Consider the following 23,537-nt stretch of genomic DNA (forward strand, 5'->3'; position numbering starts at 1 on the left):
CCTCTTTGGGGCACTAGAACAGAAGTCTAGTTTACTATATCACAAACTTCTTATAGCTTTGTTTGTTTTAACTCAGAGCCCATGCTCCTTTGGATAGCAGAGACTGCTGGTATAAGACAGTTTTAGCTACTTGCTAGTCATGTAAACTTGTAGGAATTACAATTTTTCTAAGCCCAAATTACTTAGGGGGCTTCAGTTTGCTCACATATTTTGGGGAAGATTAAATAGAAGAATACATGTAGCTAGAAGAGTACCAGGCATTTGCTAAGCATTTAATTATCCCATACTAGTTTTCTGTATTTTTCCTTATGTAGTTTCTGAAATCCAAAAATAACTTTAAAAAACAAATCAAAGCAAGTACTGTCCTAATACTTATAAAAATATACTGAGAATTTACAGATCTTACTTACAAAATAAATAAATAAATAAACCATTTCACTCCAACACACACCATGGAAGCCACAAGAAGCACAGGTAGTTTTGAACACCTGGCATTGCAGTAATAGTCACCCTGGAAACTAGATAAATGCCATATGCAAATCAAAGCAACTTGATGGCTGAAATGTAACCTAGTCAATCTCAAATCATAATGTCCTTTACCATACTCAACTTTCACTTTCCTTTCAATATGAATAAGCAAAACAATGGAAAAACTAATGGGTGGGTTTCCTCCTACATCTGCAGGAAAGGACAGCAGCAAGATGTAGATTTATATAATTGCTACAGGACTATATATGTGGAGGAAATTACAAGTGAAGTAATAAGTTCAAGAGATCCTCCTTCCAAAAAATTCCTCATTAGGAATCATTACCCAAAAGAATTAAAAATCCTCCAAGTTTTCAAAGCATCTTCCTTCAAAAATTCTCAAAGTGTTTTCTACACATTGAGAGACGCTCTTACCAGTGAGGGTTGGGAATTCTGGAAAACTTGGTAAGCACAGCCAGCCTGAGTATGCAGTACTGGGCCAGGGAGACAGCCTGCACGGTCAAGAGATTGTTACATACAAGGGAATTGAGCAAATAAGTAACTATACTGATGAAAATGGGAGGAAAATTTCTCACTGACAAGAAAAAGAGGCATAAATATAGAAAAGGAGAGGGCAAGAATAAACCATGTGCTGTTGGCTTGTAATGGAAGTTATCCACGTGAACTCATGTTTCTAAGACAGATAGATAGAGAGATACAGACAGATGTATGCGTGTTTGTATGTGTACTGTATACATTCACATATTTTGTAGAGCTTTCCACTGAGAAGGCCTAGAAACAACAACCCTGTAGCAATGAGTACACCTAGCACCCAGATCTTGGTTTCTAAATACCAGCCTTCAATAAAAGGAAGCAGAGCTCCTTGGGAAAATGGCTGATTCCAAGCCTGGGGCAGAGAAAGCTGAAAATAAGCAGGAAATATCTTGTATAAGAATTACAAGGAAGGTCTTAGAGAAAAACGGAAACATGTCAAGAGGACAGAGGAGCCAGTCTGAAGCAGCTGCCACTTGCCAAATCTGGGACAATTTGAGTACAAAAATAAATAATGACAGTAATGGATTATAACCAACTGAGTAAAATAGGCATCCATGAGTTCTTACAGAGAGGAAGAAAGGGAGGGAGGAGAAGGTAATGCTAACTAATAAGTATAGAAGAAATGATGGAATTAGAAAATCACCATTTGGCAACTATCGGAGCAATAACTGAAAAATTATCAATGAACACTAAAACAACTGAGTAAAAGTTAGATAAGGAACAGGATATTAACATAGTCTCAAAATATCTCCATTCATAATGGATGTTAATTACCTATTAAAATACAAAATACTTATTAATTTTACAATGGAGAAACTCGGCAGAAACCATATTAGCCAAGTAAAAAAGTAACATCATCAATAATGGGACAAATCAACATGTTGGGACTCCTGAAATAATGCACTGAGAAGAACAGAGCAAAAGTTCAGTGTTATTCCTGTCAAAAATACCTAACTTGAATCTAATCATGAGAAAACATGCAACACACCCGAACTGAGGTACACTTTACAAAATAATAGACCTCTATTCTTCAAACACAAGGAAAGATTGAGGACTATTCCAGATTGAAGAAGCCTAAAGAGACATGTAACAATTGAATTTGGACCTAATTAAAACATTACTAGGATAATCTGAAAAACCTGAACAAAGTCAGTGGATTTAATTGTAGTATGATAGTGCTAATTTCTGGACTTTGATGGTGTACTGTGGCTTCATATAAGAGCGTCCTTGTTTTTAGGAAATACACACTGAAGTATTTAATAGTAATGGATCAAGAGCTCTGCAACTTAATCTCAAATAATTCGAAGAAAAATTATATCTATATCTCTATCAATCTATCTATCTATCTATTGATATCTATCTGCATACACACAAAGAGAGAGACAGAGAGAGAGAGAGAGGGAAGGCAAAAAGATAAACGGGGTAGAATTTTATAATTGGGGAATCTGAGTGAAGAATAAACAGAGGAGTTTTGTGTACTATTTCTGTAAGTTTTAAATTATTCAAAAACAAAAGTTAAAAAGTTACAACAAATGCTGTTGTAATTTATTTAGCATCCAGGTTTTTTCTCATGGGAGGGCTTTTGAAACTATCAACCATTCTACTGTTTTGTAAAAAAAAAAAAAAAAGTGTGATCATATGTGGCACGTATTATTTTATAACCTGCTTTTTTTCCCTTTGATATATCATAGACATCTTTCCAAATTAATAAATACAGGTCTGTAGCACAATTTTTAATGGCTGTATAATCTTCCATTGCATGGTCATAAATAATGTATTCAATCATCTTTCTATTATTGGATATTTAAGGTTTCAGATTTTTTGCTCTTATAAACAATACTTAAGCAAACACCCTTATAGTTAAGTCTTTGCATACATCATGACATATTCCTTAGAGCATTTATTAATTTTTCTGCTCACATACTCATAATACATATTCATTGTTAAAAATTCAGGGCTTCCCTGGTGGCGCAGTGGTTGAGAGTCCGCCTGCCGATGCAGGGGACACGGGTTCGTGCCCTGGTCCGGGAAGACCCCACATGCCGCGAAGCGGCTGGGCCCGTGAGCCATGGCTGCTGAGCTTGTGCGTCCGGAGCCTGTGCTCCGCAACGGGAGAGGCCACAATGGTGAGAGGCCCGCGTACCACAAAAAAAAAAAAAAAAAAAATTCAAACATTACAGAAACAGAAAATTCCCCACTTAAAAAAAAAAGCAAGAACAATTCTTTCACGTACCAGAAAAATAATAATTTGGAAGACTATTATAAAAGATAACTGACAAATGAAAATGGAATTCAAATACCACGACTGCAAATCAGTCAGAATAATGCAAAATTTAACAAAACACACACAGCAGAGAAGTGGCTGGCATAGTGATGTCACATTAAAAAACCTGATAATAAATGTTTTGACTTGTAACGAGGTTTTCAGGAGTAGTGAGAGTGGTTATACGAGAAACCCAGGATGGATTACATTGTAGATGCTTAATCAATACAACGGCACAACCAGCAGAGATGTGGTCTCTCCTGTCTGTCCCATCTCATCCCTCCTACCGGAGTTACACTGAGGAAGAGAAACAGAGGTCATAGCCTGACCTTCAGCTTGTCACTGCCAGTGGGAACAATAAGCGGGGCTGTGCTGGTGGAGGGGTCCTTGGTAGAACTCAGAGAACTCAGCCACTCTGGGAAAGGCCTGTGTGCATGAGGATGCTGATCCAAGGGGTGGAGGGGCTCACACTGCATCAGTTTTAAACAGCATCCAAAACAGGGTGACCACTGGCTCTACCTTCTGCCTCCCCGTGTTAGCAGGAACTCTCATCTAAAGCATTCTACTTTTCTCTACCTAAAATTGTCCTCTTTCTTTCCAGCTCCCACCTAAAAGGAAAACAGATTCCTAATTTTGTGGCTGCTGGCAACTTGTTAAGTTTTCCGGAAAAAGCACTGCTGTAGACATAGAAAACTATGTTAGTGAAGCTTTCATGTATAGGAATTATGAACTGAGTAAGAATCCAAGTGTTTAAAGACAATATCTCCTATCTAAAAGCCATGAAGTAGATTTCCCTTTATATTTCAAGCTATTCAAAGGCACTTAAAAAATAATTGTTAACGAACATATCAAAGCAATTATTTTTTGAGTACCAGAAAGATGTTCAACACTGCACATGAGTGGCCTGAAAATAACTCTTAAGATAATTATATGTACAGTCAAACACTTAATATAAAATTATATAGCAACCTTTTAATCTAAAAAAGCCACAAAATGTTCAAGAACAGTTTTCATCCACTAAGGCAACTAATTAATCTTGTAAGACTAAAACAGATGAGCTAAAACACGAGGTAGTAAAATAACCTGCAAGAGATAAAACACACACATTTTTGTCAACAGTATTTGAAGTTCTGAAGAATCATAGCATTAAAAATAATAATAATAAAATAAAAGCATACAGCTACCGTAAGTATCTCCAGATTTTTTCGTTTATAAACAACCCTCAAAACAGAAAGCACAGATTATGGGTTATGTGATTCCTCCCCAAAAAGTGTCTATAGATTTAGAGATTGCTTTTCTCATAAGATACGATGATTAACAGCACTCCAAAACAAAGAAAAATCCTAACTTCTTTTAAGAGATGTTCTTTCTACCACCCTTCTTTTGTAAAAATAAGCGAATAAGAAAAATAAATTGTTGCCCAGAGTCAGGATTTTCAAGATCTACTTGCATGCAACACAATGATCGATACTGTGGCTTTGGCTGGAATATTTCATTCTCTCACCCTAAAGCTCTTGAGAGTCATGAGACATGTACTGAACAAACCAAATTTGGGAAAGCAAGTGAAAGCTGAAGAACTGAATGGGGTAAAAAAAGTACGTGAGGCTCTGGATACAGAAGATAAACAATATTTCCAGTTGTGATTCTGAACACACAATGCTGGAAAACTGTCACAGGAGTAGCCATCTCTGGAGTCATGTGTGCTGGTGTTCCAGTGTGGAATGGGTTTCCAAAAGCTAGTAAAGCCAGTTCTAGGCCCTAATAAGCTCAAGGTCCTGGAAGATTCTTGAATCTGACAGCATTTCCATGTCACTGGTAATGTATTAGGTAAACATATGCAGCAGACAGAGAGAGGTCATAAACAAGTAAAAAATGAACACCTTTGTATATTTACGGAACATGGAATGCATTTAATTTTCAAAACCTGCTCAATAAGGTTCATAAGATGATGAACCTCTTCTGGTGAATTCTTTCTTCAAAGAACTGTTTATGGAACGCAACTGAGGTGTCAACTTCAATATCATGATTAAAAAATACTGTATTACAAGTCCTTATCATTGGAATAATACACACAGACAATGAAAACACCAAATATAAAATCACAAGCCGTTGTAGCTCTAAAAGACTGCAGAAGTCCTTACGTCTTATCCCCTCACTGGTAGCTTATTTAAATGGACGCAGAGAGAAGTGAAGTATCTGCCCAAGGACTCAGTGTAAATTGGCCAAATTATAAATACTAAAACCCGTGTGAGTGCCTCTTCATTAACTCAATGCATGTGCTGTGTCGATACTTCCCTTGACAACATACTATCCTTATCAGGAGGAAGAGGGGGAAAGAGAAGAAACCGCAGTTGGCAAGGAGCGATTCATCTGGGCCAAGCAACGGGATAACCAACTTACGCACATTGTCTAATTTAATCCCTATTATGACCCCATGAAGTAGATACCGCTATTCCTATTTTACAGAGAAGGAACAGAAGGTACAGGGAAGTTAAGTAACTTGTCTAAGAGCAAACAGCTACTGACGACAGCACCAGAATTCCAACCAAGTTCTGTCTAATGCAAAGACCCTGCACAGACCAACTATTTCGGGTCTCCTAGAGTGACCCCCACTTCTTCCTCCACAATGTATCCCTTCTGGGTATGTTCTGGGTCTGTGACTCCAATGACAGTTGACCCACCTGGCCGGCTAGGTACCCCCCCCGTCCCGGTACAGCACAGGAGAGCTGCTCTCTTCATCTCAGAGCACAGTCTTCCCAGGGAGAGGAGAACTATCCGCCCAAGAGCACAGAAGTAGATGTCTTTCCGGCTAAACGCACCAGAGTTAACACTGTTCCTTAAGCCTCCTGTTCACAGCTAACTGCAGAGCCAGGTTAAATAAATGGCAACACGTGGGAGATACGATTTGTACTAATTAACCAATATGTAAATCCAGCAATGCTTCGATTATGCGGCACCTAAACTATGTAGAATCAAGAACTAGAAGTTTTGGGGGACTTCCCTGGCAGTCCAGTGGTTAGGATTCCACACTTCCAATGCAGGGGGCACAGGTGCAATCCTGGTCGGGGAACTAAGATCCCGCATGCCACTTGGCAGGGCCAAAAAAAAAAAAAAACTAGAAGTATATTAAAAACAAACAACAAAAAAAGATGCTCCAAGTTAGTGCTTCTCCTTAGGACTATGGGATGGCAGGGGAAGAAGGGGTGGAATTAAAATCACCTAGAGTGGGCTTCCCTGCTGGCGCAGTGGTTGAGAGTCCGCCTGCCGATGCGGGGGACACGGGTTCGTGCCCCGGTCCGATAAACAATTGTTTATTGTTTATTTTTAATCATGTGGGGAAGACCCCACATGCCGTGGAGCAGCTGGGCCCGTGAGCCATGGCCGAAGAGCCTGCGCGTCCGGAGCCTGTGCTCTGCAACGGGAGAGGCCGCAACAGGGAGAGGCCCGCGTACCGCAAAAAAAAAAAAAAAAGGCCCAAGGCTGTGAAACTATGGGAGGAGGTGGGAGCTACAGCATGGCCCAGGGACTGGGTTCAGGAGGAAGGAGAAGAGGAGGAGCAAGGGAAGTAGATTTGATGCAAGGACAGTGAGAAGTTCCTGCGTAACAGATTCTATTTTTCCTGAGAAGCAGCAGGTAGGTTGTCTGCCAGTACTTAAGGAGCTTCAAGGTGGGTGAAAAAGTTAGAAGTTTGAGGAAGTAGATTTTAAATGGTCGCCAAGGAGAATCCAAGAAGAGGAATACAAGCCCTCTCCAGTCTCCCCTTTGAGTTCATACCCTAAACTGTGGACCCTTGTGACCATGAGAAATGGTGAAGATACACTCTGAATGGCCAGGTTTAGAAAACAAGATTCTTTCTTTTGTGCTTTAACCAGTGTCCTACACACCTCAGTGCACAGAGGATCCTGGATTAGAAGGTGTAACAGCCTCACAGATACTTCCATCAGTAAATTCCAAGAAATCAATGTTAGGCTCATATTTTAGTAAACAGCTAATATTAAAACACGACACCGAAAAATACAATATGTAATCAAATTGAGAACTGAAATTAAGATAAAACACTGCAGTGAAAAAAGGCCTAAGACATTTGCAGGTTTCTAGTTAGAATTAGATTCTAGTATTAAATGTTCCTTTTCAATTTGTTTTGGGTCAAGAGGTTATTAACACCATAAAAAGAGTTAATAGAAAAGTATGGTCTGGGACAAAGACGTGTTATTATATTTTGCATGAATGTCTGTTATTGGGAAATTATCAGTTCTTAAAAACAACCATTCCTAGTTCATTAAGGGAAAGGCAATTACATCAAATCTCATCTCCTATTGTATTTTATTTTCCAATTAGTAGTATTCTAGAGACAAGAGCACAAGTTATAATATAAACTACACTTCTATGTCTGTAACTACTTAATAAAAGACAAAGGACATAGTTTTTTATCCAACTAAATGACATAGAGTGTATTTCTAGATTTGTTTTAAGTTATTATGCTTACTCATTTTTTTCTTACTCTAGGCCTTAAATCTTAACTGAAATCTATGACAAGGAACAGACAAGCAGAATCAATACACAGGGACAAGGGACATCTACTTAAAATAAGCCATTTAAGAATGATTGCAACTGCCCAAGGCACACATGAATTATAAGAAAAGGACCAAAAATCAAAAGCACAAAAAGATATTTGTGAACTGTCAAGAATTTAAACCTGGCAAGGCTTAAAAAATGTTGGTAAGTACAGATGGGAGTATCAGGCAATGGGAATGGCCTGACATTTTTTTTCCTAGATCCTTCAGAATTGCTGTACTAGTGACTGGATTCTCCTGGAATACAGGGATGCTCCTAGGGGCTACTGGAATCTCTGAGATGACCTGCCTCATAGCTCACGGTCCAGACAGCTGTGCCTTTTGACTTCATAAATCTTTTTATTTAAACACTTGTTGTTATTGTTGTTTTGCCTCAACCTTTGCTGTGAGGCTTTTTATGATCACATCCTGTTTGACTCACGCAGCCCACTCTCTTTCCCTGCCAACTCCTTTCCGTTAAGGCACAGAAATGTGCACCATCTAACATATTAAGTATGTATGGGGGGACTTCCCTGGAGGCACAGTGGTCGAGAATCTGCCTGCCAATGCAGGGGACACGGGTTTGAGCCCTGGTCCGGGAAGATCCCACATGTTGCAAAGCAACTAAGTCCATGTGCCACAACTAGTGAGCCTGCACTCTAGAGCCCACGAGCCACAACTACTGAGCCCGTGTGCCACAACTACTGAAACCCGCTCACCTAGAGCCCGTGCTCTGCAACAAGAGAAGCCATCACAGTGAGAAGCTCGCACACCACAATGAAGAGTAGCCCCCGCTTGCAGCAACTAGAGAGAGCCTGCACGCAGCAACAAAGACCCAGAGCAGCCAAAAATAAATAAATTTAAAAAAAAAAAGAATGTATGGGAATGTAGCTAATATTCCAAGCCAAAAGACTACCTTTTCCAGCTTCACTTGCAGCCAAGCCTGGCCATGGAACTCACTTAGGGCCAATGAGGTGTAAGCAAAGATGGTGTGTGAGATTTGGGGACAGGACAAGCCCCTATTTCCTGTTGTCTGGGAGATGAATGTAAAAGCTGGAGCTTCAAAAGCCATCACAGACAATGGAGTGTCCTTGAGTATGAGGACAGAAGCCACACTCTTTGGAAGTGGAAGATAAAAGTAGTCCAGGTCTCCAAGAACTTTGTATTTCACAAAACCCCTGAAATACCTACTTCCCAACTTTATGTGAGAGAGTAAATCCTTGAGCGTTTAAACCACTGACTGAATCTTTGTTGCTCTATAACCAAAAGCAATTCTTAATGGATAAACAATGGAATTAGAATTTACAGAAGATGAGATAGATGGATTGATGGATAGTCATAGATATCTATGAGATATTGGCAAGACCAATAGGTAAGTTAAGAAAAAATACATTAAATATAATCCTATTTTTAACTTTTTCACTTTTTAAAAATTTTTATTTTAAACTTAACAGAAGGATGGGAGTTGCATGTGTGTATATGAAGAGAAAAAAGTTTGGAAAGTTGTGCACTGCAGTGTTATCAAGGGTTATTTGTAGGGGATGAGATGATGTAGAACATCCACTTCTTTATTACTGGTTAGAACTTTTGTTTTTAACAGCAAGAAGGTATAACCTTTGTAATTAGGAAAAAAATATGCCAATTATTTGATATTCACATATCTAAAGAGACAACACATTATTCTGGCTTTATCCTATGACTGTGTTAAAAATTTTTAGTTAAACTACTTGTTACAATGATTTTTTTGAAATACATAATTGTACTTATTTTAGCTATCAACAATCTCTAAGTATACAAAATACATTTAAGGCAGAGGTAAAATCAATTCCTTCAAAAAAATAATAGCTTGTTACTGGAATGGGAAATGTCCTATTGTAATTGACATGATAGTAAATCATGAATCTCGAAGATGAATATGTAATAATACCCAGAGGAGCTACGTTCAAGAACAGGAGTAAAAACAGATTTAGCAGACTAATTAATAATTCCACATCCTCCAAATCCACAAAGATTAACATAAAAAAGGGAAGCTTCCTCCATCATATTGAAATAAACTCTGCATAAAAGACTTGCCTGGAGTGATTTTTGTATTGAGTAGCAAAACAGTAGAGAATAGAATAAAGTTAATAATCCACTGCATGGAAATAACTAATCACCTAAAGGGATCTAAAAAGTTCATGCAGGTGGGCAGGATGAGCAATCTTGGTTGAGTTTTCTCAATTCACCCTCTGATCTAGTGACTTGTAATCTAGAACAGTGACTTCCACACCATGCTGCCTCTTATCAGATCCTTGCCATCTGACTGACCAGGGAAGAACCAAGTCTCCCTCTTGGGTAAGGATGTGTGTGCACTTACCTTCCCACTGGCCTGTCAGCACCAAGGTCCTGTTAATTACCACGTCAATTTCTGAAGCTCCATCTTCCACAGCCAATCTGATCTCTTCTAATCGTGTTTTTAAATGAGTCTGCCCAGCTGGAAAGCCAGTGGCCACTAGTAGAGAAAGAAGAAAAAAAAAAAAAGAAAGGAAGGAAGGTAGTGAGGGAGGGAGGGAGGGAGAGAGGGAGGGAGGGAGACAAATTTCAATTGGTCAGTATCTCATCAAAGAATTTCAGACCAAAAAAATTAGCGTTTAGACCAAAGCATGAATGACACTTCAGAACTTCATGCCTACCTTGCAAAGTGAAGTGTAAAGAAACTGAATGCAACTTTATATAGTACTGACGTTAGGATAAATATTAGTATTATGTCCTTTGGAAGACCTGAAATTAAGTTGCTACAGAGATGCTCATGGGGGTGCTTTAAGTAAATAGCAATTAAGAAGATATGTCATCGTCAAAGTGAAAGTCATAAGATAGTAGCTACAGCCCTGTCTTGATGGACACTCGTTAATTCTGGATCCTACTCATGACCAAGTTGGCTATCACTGTCATGATTTACTCATTCACATTTAGAGCTGTTGTAACCAAATTGTAATATAGGTTCCTCCCACTGCCCATTTTAAAATGAACAGCCAAGCAGATGAGAATAAAGGGGAGATGTTGCACGATGGAAAAGCACCTAATTCGTCCACAAAACTGGGGAAGGGGTAAACTGGGAAGAGCAGGGCCACACATAAACAAAAGGAAAATAAACACACAATGACACTTTGGAAAAAGTATTAACATTTTTAACATGCTCATCATTAATTCCATTCCTGTGTCTGAAGATAACCTTTCATGTTTCCTTGATGTTATTAAATTCCTTGGGTATGTTACCTTAGAGGAAAGCATGTTTCCCTGTTGTATAAAGGAAAAGCTGAATTGACTGAGGCTAATGAAAAATGAAGGTTGATAAAGGTGTAGCTAGCTGCCAAATACTCTGGGAATCTTCACAAATAGGTTGTGTATAAATACTGTATAGTCTGTTTCTTTTGATGTATCCCTAATAAAATAATGATTTTCTTAGCTTCCTTCTTTAAAGCACCAGGATATTCCTCTAATACCTTTTAAAAGGAGAATCTAATTTTATAGGTATCTAGCCATATGTAAATACACACACACACATACAGGGAAGCTTTTAGTAAAACTTTTCCCTCCCTCATGCCTCGTTCTCCTACCGCATCTATCTTAAGTCAGTAACTCTTTTTTCTTTTTAATATTTATTTATTTGGCTGCGCCGGATCTTTACTGCCTTGTATTGCAGCATGTGGGATCTAGTTCCACGACCAGGGTTCGAACCCGGGCCCCCTGCACTGGGAGCACGGATTCTTACGCACTGGACCACCAGGTAAGTCCCTACATCTATCTTAAGTCAAAAACTCTTGAACACACTCTCTTTTCTTTATCTTTCAGGCTTGGGGGTGGCTCTCATCATCTCCCACGTGGCCTGTGATGAGTCTAACTAACTCCATTTCTGTTCTCCACCTCTCTATAATTTGTCCACTACCACCCCCTAACTTAACTACGTCATGAGGCGGATCATGGTATGTCTCTGCTTAACATCTTTTGGTATCTTCCCCATCACCAAAATAAAACCCAGATGCCACGGCCTGGTATGGTTTCCCCGTGGAATCTGACCCCAATCTACCTCTCCAGCTTCAACCCCCAAGCTCCGCCTTTGTCCTACCTTAGGATCCAACAACTGCAAACCCCTTTCAGTTCCCTGAACTGTGCTACTGCACCTTCACATGTGCTAGTTCCTCTGTCTAAAATGCCATTCCTTAGCTTATCAACTCTCTAAACTCGTCCTTAACCTTAAGACCCAATGCAGGGGTCTTACCATCTCCTCTATGAAGCATCCGCCTACCCACTGAGTGTCATCAACCTCTGCAGAATAAATCACTACCCACTCAGAGTTACAACTCTACCTTCTGCATATCTTTGTTATATTTTACATATAAATAATATTACACATGTTACAATTTTTTTTAAAACTTGACTATTCCTCCTAAACAGCTAAGTTTCCTTTAAGGACAGAGATACAGTTCTATATTCTTAGGAATTAATACATATATAATATAGGCATACATATATAATATATATATAATACATATATATATAATACAGGCAATTAATAAATTTGAAAATAATAGATAAATACAACCAATTAAATACATAAAACTAATTAAAATCGTAGTATAAAACTACAGAGATAATACCCCGAAGTGTCTGAGTTGAAGAACTGGAAACATGTTGATAAAAACGACAACAGAAGCCACAAATTTTACCTGATGCCACTGGGATATCACAGCCTGCAGCCTTCAGTGCTTTTACTGCATCACATACCCGGGCAGGATAAACACAAACGGCAGCTGTAGTAATGCCTATGAAGAAAGAAATCATATCAGCCTAGTTTATGTGAAGTTCAAGTCACACAATATGCTTTTAATTATTATTTATACTTCAACATTGGCAGAAATCAAAATGAGAGAAAAAATAATTTCCCTACGATGCTGCAACAAATTAAAAGGTTTTTACTTTCCACATTCCCTTCTGGCTCTTGACAACATGGATCATTTTCTCATCATCACGGTTACAGAATAAAAAATATATATATTTTTAATTCTATTATACTTTTTAATTGAAGTATAGTTGACTTACAATGTTGTGCCCATCTCTGCTGCACAGCAAAGTGACTCAGTTATACACATATAGACATTCTTTTTTTAATATTCTTTTCCATTATGGTTTATCACAGTATATTGAATAAAGTTCCCTGTGTTATAAGGTAGGACCTTGTTGTTTATCCATCCTATATATTAATAGTTTGCATCTGCTAATCCCAAACTCCCAGTCCATCCCTCCCCCATCCCCTCCCCCTTTGCAACCACAAGTCTGTTCTCTATGTCCATGAGTCTGTTTCTGTTCTGTAGATAGGTTCATCTGTACCATATTTTAGATTCCACATATAAGTGATGTCACGTAATACTTGTCTTTCTAACTTAGAATGATAATCTCTTGTTGCATCCATGTTGCTGCAAATGGCATTATTTTGTTCTTTTTATGGCTGAGTAGTGTTCCATTGTATATATGTACCACATCTTCTTTATCCATTCATCTGTCAATGGACATTTTGGTTGTTTTCATGTTTTGTTTATTGTGAATAGTGCTGCTATGAACATAGGGATGCATGTACCTTTTTGAATTATAGTTTTGTCTGGGTATATGCCCAGGGGTGGGATTGCTGGATCATACAGTAATTCTATTTTTAGTCTTCTGAGGAACCTCCACACTGTTTTCCATAGTGGCTGCACCAACTTACATTCCCACCAACAGTGTAGGAGTGTTCCCTTTTCTCCACACTCTCTCTAGCATTTGTTATGTGTAGACTTTTTGAAGAAGGCCATTCTGACTGGTGTGAGGTGATACCTCATTGTAGTTCTGATTTGCATTTCTCTAATAATTAGTGATGGTGTGCATCTTTTCATGTGTCTACTGGCCATCCATATGTCTTCTTTGGAGAAATGTCTATTAAGGTCTTCTGCCCATTTTTCAATTGGGTTGTTTGTTTTTCTGTTGTTGAGTTGTATGAGCTGTTTGTGTATCTTGGAGATTAAACCCCTGTCTGTTGCATCATTTGCAAATATTTTCTCTCATTCCATAGGTTGTCTTTTTGTTTTTGTTGTTGTTGTTGTTTTCATGGTTTCTTTTGCTGTGCAAAAGCCTGCAAGTTTGATCAGGTCCCATTTGTCTATTTTTGTTTTTATTTCTATTGCCTTGGGAGACTGCCCTAAGAAAACATTGGTACAATTTATGTCAGAAAATATTTTGCCTATGCTCTCTTCTAGGAGTTTTACGGTGTCATGTTTTATGTTTAACTCTTTTTTTAAAAAAAATATGCAATGCTTCATGAATTTGCGTGTCATTGTTGCACAGGGGCCATCCTAATCTCTGTATTGTTCCAATTTTAGTATATGTGCTGCCAAAGCAAGCACTAGAATAAAATATTTTTGATACATTGTTCTTGGAGGTTAACATAGTGCCATTTGTAAAAAATTCCTAAATAGTAAACTTGGTGGCCTTGATCCAATGAAACTATTTTATTTCATGCAGATAATAAAATCCAGGTTTTTACAGCATTCAAACAGGACAGTGGATGAAGAAAAATGTAACTGCACCTTACAGGGTAGTACAGGCAGACCCTGGAGATAGTGCGGGTTCAGTTCCAGACCACCGCAATAAAGCGAATATCACAATAAAGTGAGTCACGGGAATTTTTTGGTTTCCTAGTGCATATAAAAGTTACGTTTATACTATACTGTAGCCCATTAACTGTGCAATAGCATTATGTCTAAAAAACTTACATACCTTAATTTTAAAATATTTTATTGCTAAAAAATGCCAAAGAATTACAATGGTAACATCAAACATCACTGATCACAGATCACCATAACAAATATAACAATGATGAAAAAGTCTGAGTGGCTTCCCTGGTGGCGCAGTGGTTGGGAGTCCGCCTGCCGATGCAGGGGACACGGGTTCGTGCCCCGGTCCAGGAAGATCCCACATGCCGCAGAGTGGCTGGGCCCGTGGGCCATGGCCGCTGAGCCTGCGCGTCCAGAGCCTGTGCTCCACAACGGGAGAGGCCACAACAGTGAGAGGCCCGCGTACAGCAAAAAAAAAAAAAAAAAAAAGTCTGAAATACTGCAAGAATTATCAATATGTGACAGAGACACGAAGTGAGCAAATGCTGTTGGAAAAACAGCGCCGATAAACTTGCTCAATGCAGGGCTGCCACAAACCTTCAATTTGTAAAACACATAGTATCTGCAAAGTGCAATAAAACAAGTTACACCTGTTTAGCAAAACGACATTTAACTAATTCTATTCCCTCTTTTGCAGAAAATAATAAAATCTGGATCTGAAGCCCTCATTTTGAGGAATAAGATCTTAAATTGAAAAATCAAATAGCCACTGTAAAACAATAGCATAAGACTCATATAAAGCTGTTGCTTTTAAGTGGTATAAATGGTAGGTGTTTTATTGTCAACTTAAAAGAAAAATACTACTTTTCAAAAGCTGTAGGTTTGTTTAGGTCTATAAGTTATCTACAAACTATTTGGGATAAAATACCTGCATTGGGCCAATGCAGCATCTCTAGCTGCATTCATTATAGACAGGCACCTGGGAACCACGAAGGATCCCTTCATGGTTTAGATCTGGTTCCTAAAACCAGCCCATTGAGTAACAACACACATTGTCCTGGAAATACCACTTCGCCTTCCAGGTCTCAAGTTTCCTCATTTAGAAACAAGGGCATTGACTCTTAAAATCTCCTCCATTTCTAAAATGTTAAGGTTCTAAACTTACGGCAACTTTAGAAAGTCTTTTCTTTCATGTATACGAAGAGAGTGAGTGTAACTTTTTTTCAAAAGATCTAACCTCATATACAAGCTTGCAATATTTCCCATTTGTATTTTATTCTCAAAAGTATTTCATTTACTCACAGAAAATACTTTATGTATGAGGTGTGATTATTAAGTAATGAGCCTGGCTTTTTCATATGTGGCTAGGGAATCAGAATCAGTACTTGAGAGTCACTAGATAGAAAACTTCCAAAACTGAAGAACTAGAAAGAAAAATAAAGAAACTCAATACTGGCAACTTTAATCCATGATGGGAAAGAACTGACCTAAAAATGAGACTCAGATTCTTCCTCTGCTGCTTTTCAGAGAAGAATCTCAATTATTTCTCTATGTACACAATTCTATCATGGATTTTATTGCTACCATCATTTTAACAGCTGAATCTTAAGTCCCCTTAGATTTAGTGACTGTTATTGTAAAAAAGGTAAACACCAGACAGACTGTACACATTACCTTTATCGTGCATATTTAAAGCTTTTAAGAGATCTTCCCGGATTGGATACTTGGCTTTATAACAGAGCCTTTGAATGTTGGAAGATGTGTCATCGCCCGAAAGTGTAGTAAGATCTATAAAGGTAACAGCTTTCAGGAGCCAAGCAGCCTGGTTTGAAGAAAAGTTAAAAACAAGGTTTAAAAAAATAATTAATCTCCAACCCAGTTAGTTAGTAAAGAACCATTAGGCACATATGGGTGCTAAAATCTCTTGTCTATGCTGTTCTAAGGCATATGCTCTGATATATGCTCAAGAGCGACCAAAAAGATGAATGTTACATAGAATAAAATAAAAGGGGAGAAAATAGCTTATAAATGTTTTTCTCCCATAGATAACCCAAATTGAAATCCTTAATAGATCAAGTCTCCCCACATGGGACTTTTCCATTTCAGTCACAAGGAGCCTCAGAGGGCCACCCGCTAGGGGAGAACTTGAGAACAAGAGTTTCTATCGTACATTTTACCTCCAGCCTGGGGTCTAGAATGAGACACTGTAAAAAGAGTCTCCATCTTCTTTGTTTTTTGTGTTTTTTCAGTTTAATCCAATTATAATTTTTAAACAATATTCATATTTCACAACTCATTCTGATGAATGCCTTTTATCTTTTCAATCAGATTATTTCTAAGGATGAGCAAAATGTGACCTGTCATCCTAAAGGATTCAATCACTTGTGAAACAGACTCTGAATTCCTTTTAGTCCTGAGATGCACAGCACGTCTTTCGTTGGTACACACTGAAGAATATGCTGACCACAAGTACTCTATGAAACATCACTTTTCGAATTTTGAAAAATGATTTAGGAAAATTAATAGTATGGTAAACATGATGGTCAAAGAAGGTCAACTCATACCTCAGGGCCTCAACAGCGGACACACCAGGTTTAGGTGTTACGGTTTTAAAATTAAAATAGAAGCCAACCAAAGAAGGTATGTCTAAAAAACTGAATAAATACGTTGAGAAAATATGCCATTTAATTCACTCATGAATAAAGATGCCTCAAATTCATTTGTGGCTTTGCCACTCAAGAGTGATAAGATTTTTAACTTGTTTGGATAAATGTGTTATCTTTCTCCAACCCATCATCATCATATATGAATTATTAAAATAAGTCATGGACAGCTGCAATCTTTTAAGTTTAGATGCATCTTGAGCAAAATTCAATCTCGTGGCGTTGAGGGAAGGGAAGGGACCAGGGCTGTAAACTACAGGGAGAGAATTCTCAGGAAGAGCCCTTACTTGCCACTCCTTTTTCACGGGTCTGCGGGCCTGCAGTTGCTCTGCACGCCTCAGAACTGCCGGTTGATTCACCTGTATTTTGGAGATCCAGCTAAGGTCTAAAGGCAAAAGAAGAACACTTTAAAAGTTTTATTAAACATACTCACCTGCTTTTACATGGTTCTTGAAAGGATAGATTTATCACTAAGTAGCAAAGCTCTTTTAAGCCTTCTATTTCTTTTTTGCTGAACTACAAATAACTAACCTCGTTGAAGGAAGCCCAGCCATGAAAAGGCCTACTTCGTGTACAATCAAGTACATTTGGAACTAGAAGAACCTGTACTGATTCATTACACAGGTATGTCTAACCATGGCGGAAAATGTGCTACTCATGCCACGGGCCTCACTTCTGCCAGCAGAGACTTATTTGTGAGTGTCCAGTCCAGGAGAATGAATGGTTAATAAACACATAGGTGAGTTAATATTGGGGCTTAAAGGAATCCTTGATCACTACCTCCTTGCTGATAAAATTAATAACTACTAGATGCTGACAGGATACAGTCCATTCTTTCCTCAAAGGAGAATTTTTCCAGGTGTATTAGAAATTAGTGCACTGGGGCTTCCCTGGTGGCGCAGTGGTTAAGAATCCACCTGCCAAGGCAGGGGACACGGGTTCAAATCCTGGTCCGGGAAGATCCCACATGCCGTGGAGCAACTAAGCCCGTGCGCCACAACTACTGAGCATGCGCTCTAGAGCCCGTGAGCCACAGCTATTGAAGACCGCGTGCCTAGAGCCCGTGCTCTGCAACAAGAGAAGCCACTGCAATGAGAAGCCCGTGCACCACAGCGAAGACCCAATGCAGCCAAAAATAAATAATTTATTTTAAAAAAAAGAAAAAAAAAGACTGCTGTGGGAAAGGTGATTCATTAGGAAACATGTCACAATTACACAATTCTTTATAATGTGATGGAGAAAACTGCTGAATGCATACTGTACTATGTAACAACACATATCATAATAGTAATAAAGTATTTGCATCCACCTCAAAGATAAGACCACCAAGAAAACCAGTTTCTACAAAGACATTCTCTCATTTTCATTCAATTCTTCTTATCAATATTAACAGTATAGAAATTCCAACTTAGAGTCTGAGTGATTAATAATGATATTCTTGTATCACTGAAGAATGGGAGTTCCCTGGTGGCCTAGTGGTTAGGATTCCCAGCTTTCACTGCCATGGCCCAGGTTCGATCCCTGGTCAAGGAACTGAGATCCCACAAGCTGGGCAGTGGGGCCAAAAAAAAAGAATTTTTAAAAATTAAATAAATAAATATCACTGAAGAAGGAACAAAGTTTGAGCGCTTTTTTTTCTGGTTAAATTATTTTGTTAGTCAAAATCTTGTAACAAAACAGATTTTTAATGTTTCAATCCATCTGCTCCTTGAAGACACTTTATGCTTTCCAGCTTGTCTGCTGACCCAGCTTCACAGAGGAAATGGGAGTCTACGGTCAGGGACATGAAATCTGCCGCTTCTCCACCCAAAGACTGATTTGCGTCTAGGTAGAGCCCTAGAGAGCCAGACCAGACAGACACGCTAGACTCTTCCCAATTTATCTAAGACCTGTAACAACCCCTCTCTACCCAAAGGCTGGAGAGGCCTTTTTTTTTTTTTTAACTACTAATAATGGTGATTAGGTTCCTGGTAAAGATTGTTTCCCTGCCAACAGTCAAAATTACTGAAGGAGTGGCGTGAAATACAAGGCTGACCGCCAAGCCACTGCTGACAGTGGCCAGAAGAGGGAAGCCTAGGCGGTAGGGCAAGGCTTTGAGGGATGGTCCTTTATCAGTCACACGACACCTCCTAGAAGCACCCCTCCCCACCCCCAGGCCCTGCTGCAGGAGGGAGGTCTCAGGCCACCCCCGGACTCTTCACCATCGGGCTCCATCCTCTCTCACGTGCCATTTTCTCCCTCTCCACCCACCCCAACCCTGAGGCACAGCCTTCCTAAACTCCTGGGAGTTCACTGACACGTCACATCGTGTTCTGTCTCTGGACCTGTGTGTGCTGTTTGCTCCCTCCGCCTGGAATGCCCTCCGTTATCCTGACAGTTCCTTTGCCACCTTCTCTGTGAACCTTCCCTGAACTACACAGGTTGAGCTATTCCTTTGCTTCTTTGTGTTTCCATGCTTTCAATACTTACAGTCCATCTTTAGTGCATTCTGAATAGCACTGATTTGTCCAGATGTTCGTATTCCCAACAGATTTTTTTTTTTTTTTTTTTTTTTTGCGGTACGCAGGCCTCTCACTGTTGTGGCCTCTCCCGTTGTGGAACACAGGCTCCGGACGCGCAGGCTCAGTGGCCATGGCTCACGCGTCCAGCCGCTCCGCGGACTCTCAACCACTGCGCCACCAGGGAAGCCCCCCAACAGATTTTTAAAACTCCAAGCAAGGTACCTGACACACAGGTGGCATTCAAGAAATAAACTAAGGGTTCCCAAAGACCAGAAATGATCTGGGCGATGTCTTTCCAACTTGCTTCTTCTTATTTTTGTTTTTTTTTTTACTGCTTACTTTTCCCCCCCAGCCTGGTTGAGGTATAGCTGACAAATAAAAATAGTATATATCTAAGGTGTATGTCCTGATAAATGTACACACGGTGAAATAATCACCACAGTCAAGCTAATTAACATTATCTATTGCTTCACACATTTACTGTATCCTTTTTTCTTTTTGTTTTTTATGTACGCTGAGAACATTTAAGATCTACTCTCTTAGCAAATTTAAAGTATACAATAGAGCACTGTTAACTATAGTCACATTGCTATACAAAAGATCTCCAGGAATTCCTCATCTTGTATAATGAAACTCTGTACCCCAATTGCTTCTGATTAAAGGCTTTTGGATCTCCACAAAAGAAGGTGGGACTGAGGCAGGAATGGAATACCTGAGGACATTACCCTTAAAAACTAATTTTTAGTACAACTCCTCACCAAAGGTTAGAACCCACGAGGCCTGCCCTCACACGTTTCAGACACCACTTGACAGAGAGGTCCCTGCAAACCATCTCTGGGAGAATGTAACAGGATTACTTCTCCCACAGTATCACTGCTAAAAATATCTTTAGTGGTCACAAAATCATCCAGCCCCATAGTTAATCCAGCCACAGAATTTGCCTCTGTGATCTCCCATGGTAATGAATTATATAAGGGACTATCCCATTTTATTAGCACTGAATTTGCTACTCCTTAATTTCATCAAATAACCCTTGTTCTCCTATTATGGGGTCTGGGGAAAAGAAAGAACTGACTGGCCTTTGTTATGTCCTTCACCATTTTTAATATTTTATTCGAGTACCCTTTAGCGTCTTTTTTTCCAGGAGAAGTGATTCTAAGGCACACAATCTCATCAGGATCATAGAAGCTTCTCTTATGGGGCCAGGAGGGGTTTCAAGTACATGGGCCTTTGGGGAGAAAAGACGTGAAGCCACAATTGGAAGGTGATGATACTCCTTTCTGAAAACTCTCCCAAGAAGAAAATCCCAGTGTTCCTCTTAGTATGCCATTTTGGTGGCTTTCAGGCCCTTCTTTCAGTTATAAATTTGTTCTCAAATACTCCTCTCACAATTTTTTATTATTATTTTTTTTCCTATTTAAGTCTCAGTGGGGACAGAGATCATTTTCCCTGCAAACCTACTTCGTAGCCTTTCCATCACTTCCATTTGTCTTCAGGGACATTCCTGTACTTCTGTACAATATTCCTAAAATGTGTAACACCAATGACAACTCCATGATAGGAGGCTTATGTTGTACTTTGATTTCACCTTTGTTCTCAATGGAGAAAAATCAATTGTGATAACATCAAGACTTGCCCAAATTTGGAAAAGAAAAATTAAACCTCCCATGTTTTTACTTCTCATTCTTTCTGGGTTTTTACATTGAATTGTACCACCCAAATTTGTACCTTAGTGTTGTCTCCAGTCATTTCTTCATATGCACTTGTGCAGTACATTTTTTTAATTAATTTCTATTGGAGTATGGTTGCTTTACAAGGCTGTGTTAGCCTCTACCGCACAACACAATGAATCAGCCATAAACATACAGATATCGACCTCCCTTTTGGACTTCCCTCCCATTTAGATTACCACAGTGCATAAGGTAGAGTTCCCTGTGCTATACAGTATGTTCCCATCAGTTGTCTATTTTATACATAGTATCAACAATGTATATGTGTCAATCCCAGTCTCCCAATTCCTCCCACCCCACCCCTTTCTTGTGCAGTACATTTTTAATCCCAGAGTCTATTACTGAGAACCCCTTCCTACTGTAGGCACCCAGATGTCTATTATTTCTGTGTTGTTTATTTTCAATTCTAATTTGCAACTTCCCAGGAATCAGTTACAAGTGCCTAGCACAGAAATAGGTGCTCAATAAACCCCTTGCATCACAAGAAATTTATTTTTTACCTCAGACACTGAAACTGGTGAAGTATCAACTTCATCATGTCTAGTCTTTCAACCTTAGCCTTGGTTAGCTTTGTTAAAAAAAAAAAAAAAAAAAGGAACCCTGAAGGTCAGTATATGCCAGATCCAGCCAAGCTAAGAAGATACGCAATTTACATAAGTGAGGAGACTCAGCCTTGCCCAGGTCCTAAGCCATAAAGATACAAGATAGAGACTGTGCTGGGAGCCTCATCTTTTCCAGCAGATGGGGTCTGGAATGAGTCTTCTTCCCAAGGTCTAGTCTAGCATCCAATAAACCCTGGGTGAGCCCTCCAGGGCATCCATGTCCCCACTGGACATTAGCCAACTCTTCTAACGTTCTACTGTGTAAGCGCAGTCCTTAGAATCCAGGTGGACAGTCCAGAAACTAAAACAGCAGCAACCTAGCAGCTTATACTGCCACAGCCCACAAAGCCTTGCTACTATGGTATCTCCCCACAGCAACTCTGCTCCTAAATCTCTAAGTCCCAACCCACATACATTCACCAACCAGACCATTCTTAAGGTTACTGATCCAAGCCCAGGTGAGTGATGAGTTTACTACACCCTCTGAAATACTTCAGTTAGACTGCTGGCACCAAGTTGAAGGCCAACTTGATCTACCAGTTGGTTTCCTCTGCACCAGTCTTGTCTATTCTCTGCTTACACTCCTCTTCCATCAGGCGGTCTTGCAACCCCAGTTACATGGGTTATACACTCTTTCAGAATACATCATCACAGAGAAAGATAGTTCGGGTTCATGTGACAAGGTGTGTGCGTTCCTGCACCTGGCTTCGCACAGCAGTGTCACATCAGGATTTTAAAGCTTCCTCACTTTCTTTTTATCCTTCATCCCTCCTTGAGACATCAGCCATTTCTCAACTATTGCTGCTCTTTAGTAATCAGCTGCTATTTCTGTCAATTATACTCCTCGATTTGTTAGCTACTGTCAGCAGGTTACTCTGGACACTGAAAGGAGAACCCAATCGTTTATTGTGGCACCTAAAATACTGTTTGGTCCAGTCCTCAGTTGGCTATTTCAGCTCCACTTGTTCCCAGGATGCCCATAATCACTTGGTTATCAGCCTCAAAAGCTTAGCAGCAGTTGGTGGCTGCAGTTACGTAGCTAGATGAACATAAATCCTTGGTGGAACGAAGTGCCCCCATGCAAGTCCTACAGCCTCTCCACTTAGCGTTTCCTCAGTACAGGCACTGTGCTAAACGGTGTGAGGAATGCAATGGCAGTAAATAGGTTGTTCCTCTCCTGAAAAAGCTTGGGGAGGAAAGGAAGTGAATAATACAAAATGTAAGCCCACACATGAGAGCAAAAAGCAATGCTTTCAACCAGCGGTTCCCAACTGATCCCACAGGTTCCATCAGTTAGGAATCTTTCAGTTGAAAAATGATGAAAACTGGGCTTCCCTGGTGGCGCAGTGGTTGAGAGTCCGCCTGCCGATGCGGGGGACGCGGGTTCGTGCCCCGGTCCGGGAATATCCCACATGCCGCAGAGCAACTAAGCCCGTGCGCCACAACTACCGAGCTTGCACTCTAGAGCCTGCGAGCCACAACTACTGAAGCCCACGTGCCTAGAGCCCGTGCTCCACAACAAGAGAAGCCACCGCAATGAGAAGCCCGGGCACCGCAACGAAGGGTAGCCCCCGCTCGCCGC

At 39.7% G+C, this 23,537-nt stretch overlaps 1 protein-coding gene across 1 annotated transcript in view; it reads right to left on the minus strand.

Annotated features, from left to right (window-relative positions):
• Nucleotides 1-20,540, minus strand: part of DERA (deoxyribose-phosphate aldolase) — a gene marked incomplete at its 5' end in the record, with an annotated part of 73,271 nt that extends 52,731 nt beyond the window's left edge. The window contains 5 exons of the mRNA XM_079714976.1: nt 10,193-10,327; nt 12,543-12,638; nt 16,134-16,281; nt 17,410-17,507; nt 20,414-20,540. Coding sequence (XP_079571102.1) covers nt 10,193-10,327; nt 12,543-12,638; nt 16,134-16,281; nt 17,410-17,507; nt 20,414-20,540 — 604 coding nt within the window. The remainder of the gene's footprint in view (nt 1-10,192; nt 10,328-12,542; nt 12,639-16,133; nt 16,282-17,409; nt 17,508-20,413) is intronic.
• Nucleotides 20,541-23,537: the final 2,997 nt, after the last annotated feature.

Source organism: Hyperoodon ampullatus (genome assembly GCF_949752795.1).
Source record: "Hyperoodon ampullatus genome assembly, chromosome: 11".
In the NCBI taxonomy this organism is placed as follows: Eukaryota; Metazoa; Chordata; class Mammalia; order Artiodactyla; family Ziphiidae; genus Hyperoodon; species Hyperoodon ampullatus.